Raw genomic sequence first — 19,125 nt, 5'->3', positions numbered from 1 at the left:
AAACGCTATATTGTATTAACCATATAGCTTACATAAGAATTAATGAGTCATCACGCATATTCTTTTTTCGCCATCTTCCTCAAAAGAATGAAAGTGAAATGGTACGATGTGACCCACAGGTGGGGCATGTTGTAACAGTTGAGGGGCACATCGGTACATGACCAAATGACAGCTGAATCTCACCATGAAACTGAAGTTTCGACCGACTTAATTACTGTATTGTGATGTATTTCCGAGGGAAACTGCTTTTCGAACGAGAATTATTTTTTTTATGGCAGGGACGTGGTTTACGTTAGGACAAGGCTGGGGCTGTTGTGCAAATACAGATGAATGTGAAACAAGTGAGTAGAAGCTAATTTGTCCACGTTTTGAATCATAATACACTAAGCATAAAGAATAAAGAACACTTACTCGAGCAGTATATCCAAGAAATCTCTGTCTGCAGAAAAATAGAAACTCCAGTGAGTTTCTGTCAGCATGTCTTATTTAGAAGTCATAATTTCTATGCTCTATTCCATACAAAGACAATTTCCCTCAACTGTGAGAGCTTCATGAGGTGACTCATTTTTAAGCGATTCTTATCGTGAAATCTGTTTGGAACTGACCCTACAGCATGGATTGTGCTCCTTTCGAAGTACTCTGCAAAGGCATGATCAGTGCCAGGGGGTCGGGACCCACTAGGGGCCCTCAGCACACTTCCAGGGGGGCCTCAAGATCTCGTAAAATTATTTAAAATATGATAGATTATTATAATTGGTATATAATTATTATAAATCAACTTACTGAAAATGCTAAAAATGTAATAACTCCCTTCAACAGCTTGTTTTTTATGAAGAATATACAGTTCTGGAGGGCCTGGGTAGCTCAGCGAGTAAAGACGCTTACTACCACCCCTGGAGTCATGAGTTTGAATCCAGGGCATGCTGAGTGACTCCAGCCAGGTCTCCTAAGCAACCAAATTGGCCCGGTTGTTAGGGAGGGTAGAGTCACATGGGGTAACCTCCTCGTGGTTGCTATAATGTGGTTCATTCTTTGGTGATGAAGCAGCATGTGTTGAGTTGTGCGTGGATGCTGCTGAGATTAGCGTGAAGCCTCCACAAGCGCTATGTCTCTGCGGTAATGCACTCAACAAGCCACGCGATAAGCCAAACAAACACACCCCTCCCTTCAGTGCTCCTTCAAAAGCTCCGCCTCCCCAAATTCATGCACATGCAATAGTGTTCTGTGAATCTATCCAATCCACTTTGTTTTTTCCCCATTTACAGGAGCTAGAGCAGTGTACAAACTCCAGATTTCTTTTCAGCGCACACAGACTGGACATCTAGTGGACCGTGAAGAGATATACATGAAATTTGGCAAAAAGTGTATTGGATTAAAATGACTTACTCCAACTTTAAATCCCGCCTCTAACGACTATATCTGATCGAATTAAAATAAATAGTGTCAATTAAAGCTATTTATTAACTTTGTCATATTTATTATAGCAATAATTTTGACATTTGACAATGAATCCACAACAAAGCCACAGCATTAATGTATGGATTGATGACACACACACACACACACACACACACACACACACACACATACATATGCATGCATACAATGAATGCATGGAATTAGTTTGTTCTAATTGAGGCATGTGGTAACACAGTTACAATGTGCCCCATCAGCACATCTGGGATTTAAACCTGGCTAGTCACTTCTGTTGGCTAGCTAAATCTATGCAAGATGCTAGCTAACAGATTGGAGATTAAAATTATACCAAGATTGCCTAATTTTATATAAACACTAAAAACAGATGAAAATTAACTTTCGACAACTTGCCCCTCATAAGTGTGCAACAGCGTGCCCCTCTCTCCCCTACAACACTCAAATTTAAAATACCATGGTGAAGAAGTGATAAAAAAGAAAGGGAATTTGTATATTTCAGACACTTTTATGTAGTTAATGTTATTTCAGCATAGTGGCATATAACATTTCTAAATGCAGCCTAAAAATACAACATAATTTCAAAATATTCATGGTTCTCTTTTTTTCTAACCCTAAATCTAAACAGACAAAATTGCTATTGTATAATACATGTTTTTATTTATATGCAACCAATTACTTTGTTTTGGAAAAATGTAGGAATTAGTACCCAAATCTCACTGCGAAGACTCTTTCTTTTCCTAAACATACAGTATAAATATGTTCCATGTTACATTTGAAAAGGTTTGATCTATGCCTCTTCTGTGGCAGCTGGTTTGTAAATAACATTTTGCTTGGAGTCTTTTTTAAACCTGTAGAGAAAGAGAAACATATCAGATCTTTTGTCCTGTACAACTGCTTTCCAGAAAGCAGAGAACAATGAAAGGTTACTCAAATAAAAATAAATGTAGATGCAAGTCTGTTCTTAGTCATAAAAATTTCTTAAACGGCTCTATTTTGGTGTCAGCGCAAGTGGGCATGGGTGGAAGGGTTTGCGTTATCTGTGGTGTATGCGTGCAAACTATGGGTGTGTTGAAATTTATTTGAAGGATAGCCCCTTGAGATGTACCATCTCGTTTTCGAGGGGGTCCTAGGAACATGTACATGAATTGCGTTAAGATGTTAAAAGCAGGTCTGTTTTCAGTACAAAGTCTAAATTTAGTTCCTACATTTGCAGTTTGGAGATTCCACCAGTAGGTGGTATTAAAGTTCATGTCCAAACTCTGAAAATATAGTGAAACATCAAATGATGTCCCGGCAATCTCCGTCGTAGTTTTATGAATCAGAAATGTATGAGATTTGGGTTAAACTATCTACAGTTCTTGGCTTATTTTTAAATTATTATTATTATTGTTTACAATTTTATTTATGATTTAATTTGTATTGGTATATTTCCAATTGATGTTGTAGAGTTATTTTTAAGTTACTGCAAAAGGAGCCAGTGAAAGAAGTTGGAGATGGTACAATGTTTGTATTTGGTTAGATTTTTTGAGCACTTCATTATTTTGATTATATTTTCATTTCATTTGAAGATTTCAAATGTGCATCCTGGTTGTACATTATTTTTCAATCATTTAATCGTCAATTATTCCTTGACCCAGCCCATTAGCAAGTTGTGTGCGAAATGTCGGCAAACCCATTTGTGCCTAGACTTAGCGCATAAAAAATACACAAAACTTGGCCATGCCCATTGATTTTGAGCTTAGCGCATAGCATGCGCTTGGTGCTAGCGCTCTTAAAATATGGCCAGTGGAATATTTTGGGTTCATTAAAGTTGAGCTCAATTGACAGCATTTGTGGCATAATGCTAATTACCACAAAACTAATTATGTCTTTAAAAAAAAAAAGAAAAAAAGAAAAAATCATGGTTACAGTGAGACACACCATTGTACATTTACAAATGCTTCCACTCAAGTGAATGGGGCAGAATTTTTAACCCCAATTTTTTCTTTTTTCTTTTCTTTTCTTTTTTTTTTAAAGGAGGGACAAGCCTAAATACATTTTTGTGGTTATCAACATAATGCCAAAAACAGGGGCAGTGGACATCCATGGCTAAGCCTAAAGACATCCATGTATGCATCATTATATATAGGATACACTTTTAAACAATTTTAAAGTAAATCTTTCAATATTGTTTGTTAAATAATTCAAAACAAAATGTATGCCTGAGCATAAAATGAGTTGGATTGAAAACTTTTCAGATCTACCACAAATAGAAATCAGAGAAACTATACATTTTTTTAAATGACACAAATTTAAATAATAAAATGATGAAATCTATATATGTGGCTTAACAGTTACAGGGCTGTTAAGCAACAGATAGTTAGCCTCATCTGACAAAGCAATCAAAATGTTACAGTATATAACACATACCTGAAACAGCCGCATCATACTGTTGAAGTGCTGATGCCGGCTGAGGCTGTTTTACATTTAAATGTCCATTTCAATATTCTAATAATTCTCCTTATCGAGACCAGTGCACACCTATGAATCATCTGTCTAAAGTAAAGCAATGGAGGTAATTACATCCAAAAGTTCAAATCTCATTGGCTGGATCGAATGTACTGTAACTTCTTTTTAACGATTAGCCAGTTTACATGCCAGTCAGTATTTTTTGTCTGAGAGGGTGGTTCTTGTGAGGAGTGAATGAACGTAAAATGAGACACTGTTGTGCAGTGCGCAAAATAGCGATTCTAAAGGATTTAATTTTACTGCGTACATGAAAACTCTGTGATTAGAAGATTGTTATAAAAACATCAAGGGCTTTTCCTGAAACATCACGGATTAAGCCCGGTAAACCCAACCCAAGCACCCCCCCGGCCACAAATGCTGTCAATTGAGTCAGTGCCTTTTATTGAACCTGTAATATTTCTTTAAAGTACTTAAATTACACTTGTTTTGTACTTTAAAGTGTTTTCTTTAATCTCTGCTGGATGTACTTCACATAGAACCAGAGATGAAAAACATTTAATATATTCACATACTTTGAGTACTTTTTCCGCTGTTGATATGCATATATGTAGAAGGCAAGCAATGTGACTCCAAAGAGAACTCCAAAGACAATTGCTAGAATGTACCCTGCCAAATACAAAGTCTATGTTTAGAAACAGAACAACTTTAGTAGACAAAGAAGAGGAAAAAATATACACATTCAAAAGCTGATTTATCATCATATCAACTATGAAATAGCATACATTTATTTCAATGATAGCATAAATTATTTCAAATTTCATTTGAAAAAGTTAAAAAGTACAACCCCAATTCCAAAAATGTTTGGATAATATGAAAAATGCTAATAAAAACAAAAAGGAGTGATTTGTAAATTCTATTCACCCTGTGCTATATTCAAAGCACTAAAAAAATACATTATTTGATGTTTTACCTAGTTCATTTATTTTGTTTGTAAATTTACTCTCGCTTTAAAATCATGACAGGTCAGGACAGGTGGCAGGCCACTCTAGCACCCACACTCTCTGCTTACAGTCATTGTAATTCAGGCAGTATGTAGTTTGGCTTTATTAAGAGCACAATACAAAGGCCTCATACAGTTGCACAGATAAACACCTGCATAACAGATGAATGGTGGAAAATTAGACTTGCTAATCTGAACCAAAAATTTGGGACAGTCGAGTGTAACATCACTATTTTTCAAATAACACTTAAACGTTTGGCACTGAATACACAAGAATGTTAAATTTAGCAAGCAGAACTTTCCCATATTCATCTATTTTGCAGGTCTTCACCTGCTCAAATGTACATGGCATTCATTGCCGTATCGTGCGCTTCATAAAACCAAACCACATACTGCCCAGATAACAAGTGCATGGCTGAGAGTGCAGGTGCTAGATTGTCCGGCCTGCAGTCCTGACCTGTCTCCAATTCAGAATGTGTGGTGCAGTGCAAAATATGGCAATGAAGACCTGCATAATGAATGAATGGAAGAAATGAAGAACATTCTGCTTGCTAAACTTAAGAAACTTCAGTGTCAAAATGCTCAATATGTGTTATTAGAAGAAATGGTGATGTTAAACAGAGGTAAACACTAGACTGCCCCAACGTTTTTGGAGTGTGTTGCAATCATCTGACTTGAAATTTGTTTATACTTTCAAAAAACAATTCAATTCACAAGGCAAAATATCAAATATTGCTGTAGTGCTTTCAATAAAGCACAGGGTGTACAGAATTTGCAAATAACTTTTGGTTTTTATTAGCATTTTCCATAATGTCCCAACTTTTTTTTAATTGGGTTGTACCTTAAATATTTCTGCATCAAATGTGATTGTGTTTGCAACATGCATTATATTACATTATACAGTTTGGGCACCCCTGGTCAAAATTTCTGTTTCTTTGAATAGTTAAGTGAGTAGAAGATGAACTGATCTCCATATGTCATAAAGTTAAAGATGAAACATTCTTTTCAACATTTTATTAGTTTATTATTATAGTTTTGAACAGTTTTAGAGTGGAAAAAAGGAAAGGAGCAACATACAAAAATGTGGGCACCCCAAGAGATTTGAGCTCTTAGATAACTTTAACCAAGGTCTAAAACCTTAATTAGCTTGTTAGGGCTACAGTTTGTTCACAATGATAATTTAGAAAGGCTAGGTGGTGCAAATTTCAAAGCTTCATAAAAATCCTGACTCCTCAAACCTTGTCCCAGCCTTCAGCAGCCATGGGCTCATCTAAGCTGATGTTTAGCACTCTGAAAATTAAAATAATTGATGCCCACAAAGCAGGAGATTTAAGAAGATAGCAAAGCATTTTCAGGTAGCTTTTCCTCAGTTCATAAAGAAATTGCAGTTAACAGGAACGGTGGAGGTAAAGTTGAGGTCTGAAAGAACAAGAAAACTCTCAGAGAGAACTGCTCGAAGGATTGCTAAAAAGGCAAATCAAAACCCTGTTTGACAGCAAAAAACCTTCAAGAAGATTTAGGAAACTCTTGAGTAGTTGTGCACTGTTCTACTGTGCAGCAACATCTGCACAAATATGACCTTGATGGAAGAGTCATGAGAAGAAAACCTTTCCTGTGTCCTTACCACAAAATTCAGCATCAGAATTTGCAAATTAACATCTAAACAAGGCTGATGCATTTTGGAAACAAGTCCTGTGGACTGAGTAAGTTAAAATATATATTTTTGGCCACAATGAGCAAAGGTGTTTGGAGAAAATGGGGTGCAGAATTGCATTAAAAGAACACCTCTCCAACTGTTAAGCACGGGGTGGATTGATCATGCTTTGGGCTTGTGTTGCAGCCAGTGCCACAGGGAACATTTCACTGTTAGATGTAAGAACTAATTCAACTAAATACCTGCAAATTTTGGAAGCAAACATCACACCATCTGTAAAAACGCTGAAGATGAATGAGGATGGATTCTACAACAGGATAATGATCCTAAACCATGGACTACCTCCAGTGGTGGCTGCTGGTCTTTCAAAGAGGGGAAGCTCATTTTCGGCCTACATTATAAACTTATTTACCCTATTTTTTGCACTAAATCAATCTTAGGTGTTGATCTGCCCTGCTGTTTAATTCAAATTTTTTCCTCGTAAGGAAGACTTTCAAATGGCTTCGCCAAAATCAGGTCGACAATATTAGCACCGTCTGCCATCGTGCGCAGTTTCACCCGTACGACGCTAGCCTAGCCTACTGTATGAATGAATGAACGAACGAACGAACGAATGAACGAACGAACGAATGCTCTAAAACAAAATATATTAAACTTGGTAAAACTGAAACAAGGAATGTGGTGTATAATTGTGTGAAATGTATTATGCAAATTGACTAGCAATTTTGCCAAACAAATATAAAGAAATAGGTTGCAGCAGTTTGTCTTTCGACTACACTTGAGAAATCCGCGATGGGACTGAGCGCGAAATAGCTTCAGTGACTTCTTATAGTACAGATTCGCTGTCAATCAAAAGGAGATGCAGTCTTTCGACAGATCCTCCAATCATCACGCGGAAGCCCGGAGTCCGGGCCAGCCCACTCCTCATTCACCCCCAGAGACGCTGAGCGTCTGTGGGCGGGACATAATCGCAGCATTTATCCAATGACCGTCTATTTTCGGAGCACTGAAAAAACTGTTCAGAGCAGCCCCATTGAAGTCAATGGACGCTCGGCTTCAACAGGGAAATGCACTGACGCTACGGGAATGTATGAGAAGTAAATCGAGTCAGCCGACCTGCTATATGTAATGTAGCTGATTCTGAACGAACTCGTCTTTGAGATGAACGTGTTCTAATGCATTTTTAGTCAATAAATTGTTTACACAATAGTACATATTTGACCATTATTTTTTTGACATTATAGGGGAAGCTGAGCTTCCCTTGCAGTCTTAAAGAAATCCCCACTGACTACCTCAAGAGAAACAAGCTGAAGATTTGGCCTTCACAGTCCCCTGACTTAAACATCATCAAAAATCTGCGTATAGACCTCAAAAGAGCAGTGCATGCAAGATAGTTCAAGAATCTCACTAGAAGCCTTTTGCAAGGAAGAATGGGCGAAAATCCCCTAAACAAGAACTGGAAGACTCATAGCTGGTTACAAAAAGCATTTACAAGCTGTGATACTTGCCAAAGGGGGTGTTACTAAGTAATTACCATGCAGAGTGCCCACATTTTTGCATGCCACTGTATGTCTGCCGTGATTGTTGTTATTGATATTGAGAACTATGACGTACTCAAGTTCATGATTTACTGTAGAGGAAATGGTAGATACTTACAGTGAGTTCCATTAGATTCTATTACATCAGCATCTTGTATTCCAGGCGTTGGCGCTTCTCTGGGTTCTTAAAAAAATAGCAAACACAGCTATATGAACACAGCTTATATCACTCACATCTTTAAACCAAACAAAGATCTTAACGAGTGTTCCAAATTTTCACCAATATCACTAATCAACACTGATGTAAAAATAATAAACAAAGCATTGTCAGTTAGATTAGAAACCATAATCAACAACTAGAAAAAGTTCATCGAGACAAACTTTAAGTTGGCTTGTGAAAGTTTGGACCAGAAAGTTTGAAGTTTAAAGTAGTTTGAAGTTTAAATTAGTTTATAGTTTAAATTAGTTTAAAGTTTAAATTAGTCTAAAGTTTAAATTAGTTTGAATTTTAAAGTAGTTTGAAGTTTAAATTAGTTTATAGTTTAAATTAGTTTAAAGTTTAAATTAGTCTAAAGCTTAAATTAGTTTGAATTTTAAAGTAGTTTGAAGTTTAAATTAGTTTATAGTTTAAATTAGTTTAAAATTTAAATTAGTTTGAATTTTAAAGTAGTTTATAGTTTAAAGTAGTTTGAAGTTTAAAGTAGTTTATAGTTTAAATGAGTTTAAAGTTTAAATTAGTTTAAAGTTTAAAGTAGTTTGTAGTTTAAAGTAGATAAAAGTTTAACTTAGTTGCTAGATAGATAGATAGATAGATAGATAGATAGACACTCAGATAGATAGATAGAGAGATAGATAGATAGATATTTACCCTCAGATAGATAGATAGATATAGATAGATAGATATTTACCCTCAGATAGATAGATAGATAGATATTGACCCTCAAATAGATAGATAGATAGATAGATAGATAGATAGATAGATAGATATTGACCCTCAAATAGATAGATAGATAGATAGATATTGACCCTCAGATAGACAGATAGATAGATAGACAGACAGATAGATATTTACCCTCAGATAGATAGATAGATAGATATTGACCCTCAAATAGATAGATAGATAGATAGATAGATATTGACCCTCAAATAGATAGATAGATAGATAGATATTGACCCTCAGATAGACAGATAGATAGATAGACAGACAGATAGATGCTAGCACGTTTTTAGCATGTTTTAGCACTTCGCTAGGCGACGCTAGCATGTGATAGCATGATGCTAGCATGTTTTTAGCATGTTTTAGCACTTCGCTAGGCGATGCTAGCATGTGTTAGCATGATGCTAGCACGTTTTTAGCATGTTTTAGCACTTCGCTAGGCGATGCTAGCATGTGTTAGCATGATGCTAGCACGTTTTTAGCATGTTTTAGCACTTCGCTAGGCGATGCTAGCATGTGTTAGCATGATGCTAGCACGTTTTTAGCATGTTTTAGCACTTCGCTAGGCGATGCTAGCATGTGTTAGCATGATGCTAGCACGTTTTTAGCATGTTTTAGCACTTCGCTAGGCAATGCTATGATGTGTTAGCATGATTCCCAAACAAATGACTCTAATGAGCCGGTTCTTTTGAATCTACAGTGTGAAACATACAGTGTGACCAGTGTAGTTTGAGTCCCAAATTAATGACTCTAATGAGCCGGTTCTTTTGAATCTACAGTGTGAAACATACAGTGTGACCAGTGTAGTCTGATTCCCAAATTAATGACTCTAATGAGCCAGTTCTTTTGAATCTACAGTGTGAAACATACAGTGTGACCAGTGTAGACTGATTCCCAAATTAATGACTCTAATGAGCCGGTTCTTTTGACTCTACAGTGTGAAACATACAGTGTGACCAGTGTAGTCTGATTCCCAAATGAATGACTCTATGGTTCTTTTGAATCTACAATGTGAAACATACAGTGTGACCAGTGTAGTCTGATTCCCAAATTAATGACTCTAATGAGCCGGTTCTTTTGAATCTACAATGTGAAACTTACAGTGTGACCAGTTTAGTCTGATTCCCAAATGAATGACTCTAATGAGCCAGTTCTACAGTGTAGTGTTAAAAAAGTTTAACTTAGTTGCTAGATAGATAGATAGATAGATAGATAGATAGATAGTAGTAGCAGCTGATAGAACAAAAGAGCTGACAGGAAGCAAGACTTCAAGGCAAGGTGCGTCTTTTAATTCCCCTTTTTTTAGTGCCCACAATATTCACACAATCTTTTTAGTATCCACAATTTCCATCTAGTCGAACGCTGAGTTAGTTGTCAGTTCTCTCCCTCCTCTGTGGCTGCTGGCATTTTTAACCGCTCTCCTCACTCTACTGCAATTAGAGACAGGTGTTAGACATAATTTGGCCCAGGTGTGGCGCCTTACCGCTTCTCTCTCCGGACGGGCGCTTGACCACGCCCCGCTGCCACATACCCCCACCGCCCGACTCAGGCCGGGCGTCATCCGGCCTGCCTACCACTCCCCCATTTCTGGAGAGGAAGTCGGCGGCAGCCATCTGCACCCCGGTCTGTGGACCACCTTGAACTTAAAAGGCTGGAGAGCCAGATACCAACGGGTGATCCGGGCGTTAGTATCCTTCATGCGGTGGAGCCACTGGAGTGGGGCATGATCCGAACAGAGGGTGAAGGCCCGCCCCAGCAGGTAGTATCGGAGGGTGAGGACCGCCCACTTGATGGCCAGACACTCCTTTTCCACGGTGCTGTACTTAGTCTCCCTTAAGGAGAGCTTCGGCTAATGTACAGCACCGGGCTCCTCCCCTCCACCACCTGCGAGTGCACGCCCCCAGCCCTCTGTCTGAAGCGTCCGTCTGCAATAGAAAAGGGAGAGAAAAGTCAGGTGCATGCAAAGCGGCCCCCACAAAGTGCAGCTTTAATCTGCGTAAGCGCCTGTTGGCACTGCTCCGACCATTGGACCGGATCTGGAGCCCCCTTTTTAGTGAGGTCAGTCAGCGGGCTGGTGACGTCCGAATAATTAGGCACAAATCTTCTGTAATAGCCAGCCAGCCCCAGGAACTGCCTCACCCCCTTTTTGGTCTTAGGTCTAGGGCAAGTCGCAATCGCCCGTGGTCTTATCAATTTGGGGACGCACCTGGCCATGACCCAAGTGGAACCCCAGATACCGTACCTCCACACGCCCAACACGCACTTCTTAGGGTTTGCTGTGAGCCCGCCCGCCGCTAGCGATCTCAGGGCGGCCCTCAGATGTTGCATGTGCGCTGCCAATCATTGCTATAGATGATAATGTCATCTAAATAGGCAGCGGCGTACGCGGTATCGCGGTCTGAGGATCCGATCCATGAGTCGCTGGAGCGTGGCTGGTGCCCCAAACAAACCGAAAGGAAGCGTCACAAATTGGTGTAATCCGAGCGGCGTGGTGAAGGCTGTTTTCTCGCGGGACATTGGTGTCAAGGGGATCTGCCAATAACCCTTTGTTAAATCCAGGGTCGAGTAAAATCGAGCAGTACCTAACCGATCGAGCAGTTCATCAACACGGGGCATTGAGTACGCGTCAAATTTAGACACCGCGTTGACTTTTCTGTAATCCACACAGAACCGAACCGACCCATCACTCTTGGGAACAAGAACAACCGGGCTGGACCAATCACTGTGGGATTCCTCTATTACGCCCATATCAAGCATTGCATCTAATTCTTCCCGAACGATTTTCTTTCTATGTTCGGGTAAGCGATAGAGGCGACAACGCACCACAGCGCCCGGCTCGGTCTCGATGTGGTGCTGTATGAGGTTTGTACGGCCCGGAGAGGGAAAACACGTCCGCAAACTCTTTTTGTAACTCAGAAACCTCTGCGAGCTGCCGCGGTGAGAGTTGGTCTCCACAAGTGACCGGAGTGTTGAGATTGTAGTCTTTGTTTATCTCGGTCCGAGCTCCGCCCTGTCGGAACTACCGTGGCCAACGTCACAGAGGCCGCCTCCTCCCTCCATAATTTCAGGAGGTTGAGGTGATAAATTTGACGCCGCCCCTCTATCGGTGCGTATAACCTCATAATCGAGATCCCCCACTGCGTCGTGTGACCTCAAAGGGTCCTTGCCACTTAGCGAGTAATTTAGAGCTTCGATGTTGGGAGTAATACGAGTACTTTGTCTCCGGTGCAAATTCCGTAGCCGAGCACCCCTGTCATACAGCCGGCGTTGGCGTTCTTGAGCTTGGAGCAAATTCTCCTGTGTTAGTCAGCCCCAGTGTGTGGAGTTTTGCTCTAAGATCAAGAACGAATTGAATTTCATTTTTACTGTTAGAAGGTCCCTCCTCCCATGCTTCGCGGATGACATCGAGGACACCGCGAGGCGTCGCCCGTACAGCAGCTCAAGCGGGGAGAACCCGGTGGAGGCTTGCGGGACCTCTCGTACCGCAAACAACAGGGGGTCTAGCCACTTATCCCAATTTCTAGCGTCATCGTGCACGAATTTACGAATCATGTTTTTGAGCGTTTTATTAAACCGTTCCACTAGGCCATCTGTCTGAGGATGGTAAGCGCTAGTGCTGAATCGATTTAATGCCCAAGAGCTCGTAAAGTTCGCGAAGTGTCCGTGACATAAAAGTTGTGCCTTGATCGGTGAGGATTTCTTTCGGAATCCCCACCGGAGATTATCTTGAAGAGTGCCCCTGCAACACTACGTCGCGGAGATGTTGCTCAGAGGCACTGCTTCCGGATATCGGCGTCGCGTAATCCACTAGGACTAACGCGGCGATGTCCGGCGTGCTGACCGTTCTAATGGCCCGGCGAGGTCCATCCCAATTCTTTCGAAGGGGACCTCGATTAATGGTAGAGAGCGCAAAGCGCTTTTGGGGTGGCGGTGGGTTTACCAGCTGACATTCGCGGCACGCCGCACACCACCTCGCGGACGTCACCGCCAATGCCCGGCCAATAGAAGCGGGCTATTAGGCGGAGAAGTGTTTTTCGTTCCCCTAGGTGACCGGCCATAGGATTATAGTGAGCGCCTGGAAAACCATTTCCGGCGGCTCCGTGGAATCAATAATTGTGTTACTTCCTCTTTTGTTTGGACGTCCTCGTCACCCTGTATAGCGATCTTTAATAAGCGAAAAATACGGATATGAGACGGCGACACCGGCGGAGTTGTTGACCATCGATTACTCTCACTTGGTCAAAGCGTGCTTAAGGGTATCATCCCGCGACTGCTCCAAGGGAAGTCCCCTCCGGGAATTCCGGAGAGGAGGAGCGTCCACCTCGCCCCTTCCCACGTCACTCGGAGCAGTCGAGGACGGCCCTGGCTCCGCCTCCCGCCAAAGCATCGCACATCACACACCCCTTCACTCTCGCGCAGGACCCATCCGCACAAACTCCCTCCAATAACTTTCTAAAATTCGGCCAATCCGTACCCAAAATTAGCGGATGGGTGAGGCGAGGACTAACCGCTGCCTCTACACTATGTTTTTCTCCCTGAATTTGATCGCCAGAGTCACCACGGGATATTTGTGAATATCCCGTGTACCACCTTACCCTCACCAGTTTAGCTGAGCCCAAAGCCCGGGTTGAACCAAGCGTTGGTGGATGGTGGTCTGGTTACAGCCGGTATCCAACAAAGCTTGGTATGTACCCTAGATTCTTACGGAATCCGATGCGCTCCAGCCCGATCGGGGGCAGCCTGTGGAACATCGGAGACCCGTACCACCGCCCCTATTTCCATCAGCGGGCACTGATCCGGAAGTGGTCCGGTCTCCGCACCTCCAGCAGACCGGCCCAGGCGCTGCGGCCGCACCGTGCTGGCGGGTGCCCCCACCTGAGGAGGAGGCGGCTGAAGGATGGGGAAGGGCTTGGCGGGTGTTCCCAAGGCCGGGGAGCTGGGCGCCAAGCGCTCAGCGCCTGCGGGGGCAGGAACGGACCCTGGGGAGAGAGCAGAGCGAGAGGGAAGAGGGAGGGAAAAAAAACAGGGGAAGACACAGGGGAAGGGGAGACAGACAGAGAGGGCTCATCCGCCCTAGGGATCGCCGCCATGTGGTCCTCCGCGAGTCGGACGGCTTCCTCCAGCGACGCCGGGCGGTGGCACTGGACCCACTCGGCCGTCTTCGGGGCAAGCGCTGAACAAACTGCTCCAGTACCACCTGGTCGATTAGTTCCTCGGCGCCGCGGTCCTCGAGAGCAGCCACCTCCGACAAGCATCACGGAGCCGCTGGGCGAATGCAAGCGGGCGGTCGGACTTATCAAGCTTCAAGGCCGGAAGAGCTGGCGACTTTCTTCCGGGCTCCGACCAACCCGTTGCAGGATGGCTTTCCTCAGGTCGGGGTAAGCCAGGAGGCTTGATGCCGGCAGTTGTTGTGCCGCGAGTTGCGCTTCCCGGACAGGAGAGGGACTAGGCGGGCTGCCCACTGGTCTTGGGGCCACCCCAAATCTCCGCCGTTCTTTCAAACAGGTCGATAAGCGCCTCTGTATCATCTGCCGGCCCCATCTTCTGTAACGCTGGTGGGGGCAAGGTGGCGCTGGTGTCGGGGTGGCGGCTGCGGCTGGAGCGGCCTCCTGGCTGAGGAGGCTCGGATGGCGTGCCGGTCCTCTGCTTGAGCCCGCATGATCTCGAGAAGCGCCGATCCTGGTCTTGCCGGAGCTCAAGCAGGGATTGTTGGTGGCTTTGATGGAGTGTCGCGAGGGACTGGAGGACTTCCGCCAGCTGGGAGGACTCTACGGGCGATTCTGTTCCATCCTTTGGAAGGCAGGTGTTCCAAATAATATCCGGGTTTCGGCACCAGTGTAACGCTGATAGAACAAAGACGACAGGAAGCAAGACTTCAAGGCAAGGTGCGTCTTTTAATTCCCCTTTTTTTAGTGCCCACAATATTCACACAATCTTTTTAGTATCCACAATTTCCATCTAGTCGAGCGCTGAGTTCGTTGTCAGTTCTCTCCCTCCTCTGTGGCTGCTGGCATTTTTAACCGCTCTCCTCACTCTACTGCAATTAGAGACAGGTGTTAGACATAATTTGGCCCAGGTGTGAGCGCCCTTACCGCTTCTCTCTCCCGGACGGGCGCTTGACCACGCCCCCGCTGCCACAGATAGATAGATAGATAGATAGATAGATAGATAGATAGATAGATAGATAGATAGATAGATATTTACCCTTAGATATATAGAGAGATAGATATAGATAGATAGAGAGAGAGAGAGATAGATATTTACCCTCAGATAGATAGATAGATAGATAGATAGATAGAGAGAGAGAGAGATAGATATTTACCCTCAGATAGATAGATAGATAGATAGATAGATAGATAGATAGATAGATAGATAGATAGATAGATAGATATTGACCCTCAGATAGATGCTAGCACGTTTTTAGCATGTTTTAGCATGTGGCTTTGAAGATTTTAGGTCATTACTTTTTGGCTGCTTGATAAAAGAAATCCTCTGAGGGAGAGAGAGAGGGAGAGATGCAGGGCTGACAGGCCCTTTTTGTCTGTGTGTGTGAAAATGTCAGTTGGAATTTGAATTTCTGAACATTCCGCAATGTTAAGTCAATAGGAGTTTTTTCCGACTTTGATCGTCATTTTTAGGAAAACCGTAAGTCCGATCAGTTAGAAAAGATATAGCACACTATTCGGGATTAGTCTGAAGGTCTGTGCCGAGTTTGGTGCCTGTAGCTTAAAAGATCTAGGAGGAGTTAGATATAGAAATTTCAGAGTAAGAAGAACTAGAAAAAGTTCGTCGAGACAAACTTTAAGTTGGCTTGTGAAAGTTTGGACCAGAAAGTTTGAAGTTTAAAGTAGTTTGAAGTTTAAAGTAGTTTGAAGTTTAAATTAGTTTATAGTTTAAATTAGTTTAAAGTTTAAATTAGTCTAAAGTTTAAATTAGTTTGAATTTTAAAGTAGTTTATAGTTTAAATTAGTTTAAAGTTTAAATTAGTCTAAAGTTTAAATTAGTTTGAATTTTAAAATAGTTTGAAGATTAAATTAGTTCAAAGTTTAAAGTAGTCTAAAGTTTAAATTAGTTTGAATTTTAAAGTAGTTTATTGTTTAAAGTAGTTTGAAGTTTAAAGTAGTTTATAGTTTAAATGAGTTTAAAGTTTAAATGAGTTTAAAGTTTAAAGTAGTTAAGTTTAACTTAGTTGCTAGATAGATAGATAGATAGATAGATAGATAGATAGACACTCAGATAGATAGATAGATAGATAGATAGATATTTACCCTCAGATAGATAGATAGATATAGATAGATAAATATTTACCCTCAGATAGATAGATAGTTAGATAGATAGATATTGACCCTCAAATAGATAGATAGATAGACAGATAGATAGATATTGACCCTCAGATAGATAGATAGATAGATAGATAGATAGACAGACAGATAGATACTAGCACGTTTTAGCATTTTTTTAGTACTTCGCTAGGTGATACTAGCATGTGTTAGCATGATGCTAGCACGTTTTTAGCATGTTTTAGCACTTCGCTAGGCAATGCTATGATGTGTTAGCATGATTCCCAAACAAATGACTCTAATGAGCCGGTTCTTTTGAATCTACAGTGTGAAACATACAGTGTGACCAGTGTAGTCTGATTCCCAAATTAATGACTCTAATGAGCCAGTTCTTTTGAATCTAAAATGTGTTAGCATGATTCCCAAACAAATGACTCTAATGAGCCGGTTCTTTTGAATCTACAGTGTGAAACATACAGTGTGACCAGTGTAGTCTGATTCCCATATGAAGGACTCTAATGAGCCAGTTCTTTTGAATCTACAGTGTGAAACATAGAGTGTGACCAGTGTAGTCTGATTCCCAAATTAATGACTCTAATGAGCCAGTTCTTTTGAATCTACAGTGTGAAACATACAGTGTGACCAGTGAAGTCTGATTCCCAAATTAATGACTCTAATGAGCCAGTTCTTTTGAATCTAAAATGTGAAACATACAGTGTGACCGGTGTAGTCTGATTCCCAAATGAATGACTCTAATGAGCCAGTTCTTTTGAATCTACAGTGTGAAACATACAGTGTGACCAGTGTAGTCTGATTCCCAAATGAATGACTCTAATGAGCCAGTTCTTTTGAATCCACAGTGTGAAACATACAGTGTGAGCAGTGTAGTGTGATTACAACATTAATGACTCTAATGAGCCGGTTCTTTTGAATCTACAATGTGAAATATACAGTGTGACCAGTGTAGTCTGATTACAACATTAATGACTCTAATGAGCCAGTTCTTTTGAATCTACAGTGTAAAACATACAGTGTGACAGTGTAGTCTGATTCAAATTAATGACTCTAATGAGCCAGTTCTTTTGAATCTACAGTGTAAAACATACAGTGTGACCAGTGTAATCTGATTACAACATTAATGACTCTAATGAGCCAGTTCTTTTGAATCTACAGTGTGAAACATACAGTGTGACCAGTGTAATCTGATTACAACATTAATGACTCTAATGAGCCGCTTCTTTTGAATCTACAGTGTGAAACATACAGTGTGACCAGTGTAGTCTGATTCCCAAATTAATGACTCTAACGAGCCGGTTCTTTTGAATCTACAGTGTGAAACATACAGTGTGGCCAGTGTAGTCTGATTCCCAAATTAATGACTCTAATGAGCTGGTTCTTTTGAATCTAAAATGTGAAACATACAGTGTGACCAGTGTAGTCTGATTCCCAAATTAATGACTCTAATTAATTACCATAGTGATAGTAATCAAGTGTCCTTGCCATCCTGATTGAAATAAATCAACCCAGAAGTCTGTACTATTTTCTGGTGCAGAGATATGTGATTTGTTACTCGGTTGCTAGGGTAACCCCATCTGGTTGCTAGGCAGTTACCATAGTGATACTTATCAAGTCTCCTTGCCATCCTGAGTGAAATAAATCAACCCAGAAGTCTGTACTATTTTCTGGTGCAGAGATATGTGATTTGTTACTCGGTTGCTAGGGTAACCCCATCTGGTTGCTTGGCAGTTAGCATAGTGATACTAATCAAGTCTCCTTGCCATCCTGATTGAAATAAGTCAACCCGGAAGTCTCTACTATTTTCTGGGGCAGAGATATGTGATTTGTTACTCGGTTGCTAGGGTAACCCCATCTGGTTGCTAGGCAGTTACCATAGTGATACTAATGAAGTCTCCTTGCCATCCTGATTGAAATAAGTCAATCCGGAAGTCTCTACGTTTTTCTGATGCAGAGATATGTGATTTGTTACTAGGTTGCTAAGGTAACCCCATATGGTTGCTAGGCAGTTACCATAGTGATAGTAATCAAGTGTCCTTGCCATCCTGAGTGAAATAAATCAACCCAGAAGTCTGTACTATTTTGTGGTGCAGAGATATGTGATTTGTTACTCGGTTGCTAGGGTAACCCCATCTGGTTGCTAGGCAGTTAGCATAGTGATACTAATCAAGTCTCCTTGCCATCCTGAGTGAAATAAGTCTACCCGGAAGTCTCTACTATTTTCTGGTGCAAAGATATGTGATTTGTTACTCGGTTGCTAGGGTAACCCCATCTGGTTGCTAGGCAGTTACCATAGTGATAGTAATCAAGTGTCCTTGCCATCCTGAGTGAAATAAATCAACCCAGAAGTCTCTCTGATTTTCTGGTGCAGAGATATGTGATTTGTTACTCGGTTGCTAGGATAACCCCATGTGGTTGCTAGGCAGTTACCATAGTGATACTTATCAAGTCTCCTTGCCATCCTGATTGAAATAAATGAACCCAGAAGTCGCTCTGATTTTCTGGTGCAGAGATATAGTTATTGCTAAACGGTTGCTAAGGTACTCTGTTCAGTTGCTAGGGAGTGGCTTGACAGCTGCCAATCATGAAACTCCAAAGGCTGCTTGTCAGTATGAATGATATAAACCAACTCCCATGCCTCTGTGACATTCAGAATGGAAGATATCCCTCTATGGATTTTGGTTGCTAAGGTGCTTGACAATGGTTGCTAGGGAGGGGCTAGGAAGTGTTGAGGTGATTCTTGATTGGCTGTTTGCTGCCCCGAGTCAAACGAGACCACCCTTGTGTTTCTATGACACTTCTATCCGGAGATATCCCTT

At 41.5% G+C, this 19,125-nt stretch overlaps 1 protein-coding gene across 1 annotated transcript in view; it reads right to left on the bottom strand.

Annotated features, from left to right (window-relative positions):
- Window positions 1-1,491: 1,491 nt before the first annotated feature.
- ca9 (carbonic anhydrase IX) overlaps window positions 1,492-19,125 on the bottom strand; it is a 117,637-nt gene continuing 100,003 nt past the window's right edge. The window contains exons 9-11 of the mRNA XM_052116285.1: window positions 8,193-8,258; window positions 4,455-4,548; window positions 1,492-2,282 (exon numbers count right to left, since the gene is read on the bottom strand). Coding sequence (XP_051972245.1) covers window positions 2,222-2,282; window positions 4,455-4,548; window positions 8,193-8,258 — 221 coding nt within the window. The 3' untranslated portion in view covers window positions 1,492-2,221. The remainder of the gene's footprint in view (window positions 2,283-4,454; window positions 4,549-8,192; window positions 8,259-19,125) is intronic.

The sequence above is a fragment of the Xyrauchen texanus genome, chromosome 43, assembly GCF_025860055.1.
Source record: "Xyrauchen texanus isolate HMW12.3.18 chromosome 43, RBS_HiC_50CHRs, whole genome shotgun sequence".
In the NCBI taxonomy this organism is placed as follows: domain Eukaryota; kingdom Metazoa; phylum Chordata; class Actinopteri; order Cypriniformes; family Catostomidae; genus Xyrauchen; species Xyrauchen texanus.
This window is presented reverse-complemented; position numbering and strand designations above follow the sequence as displayed.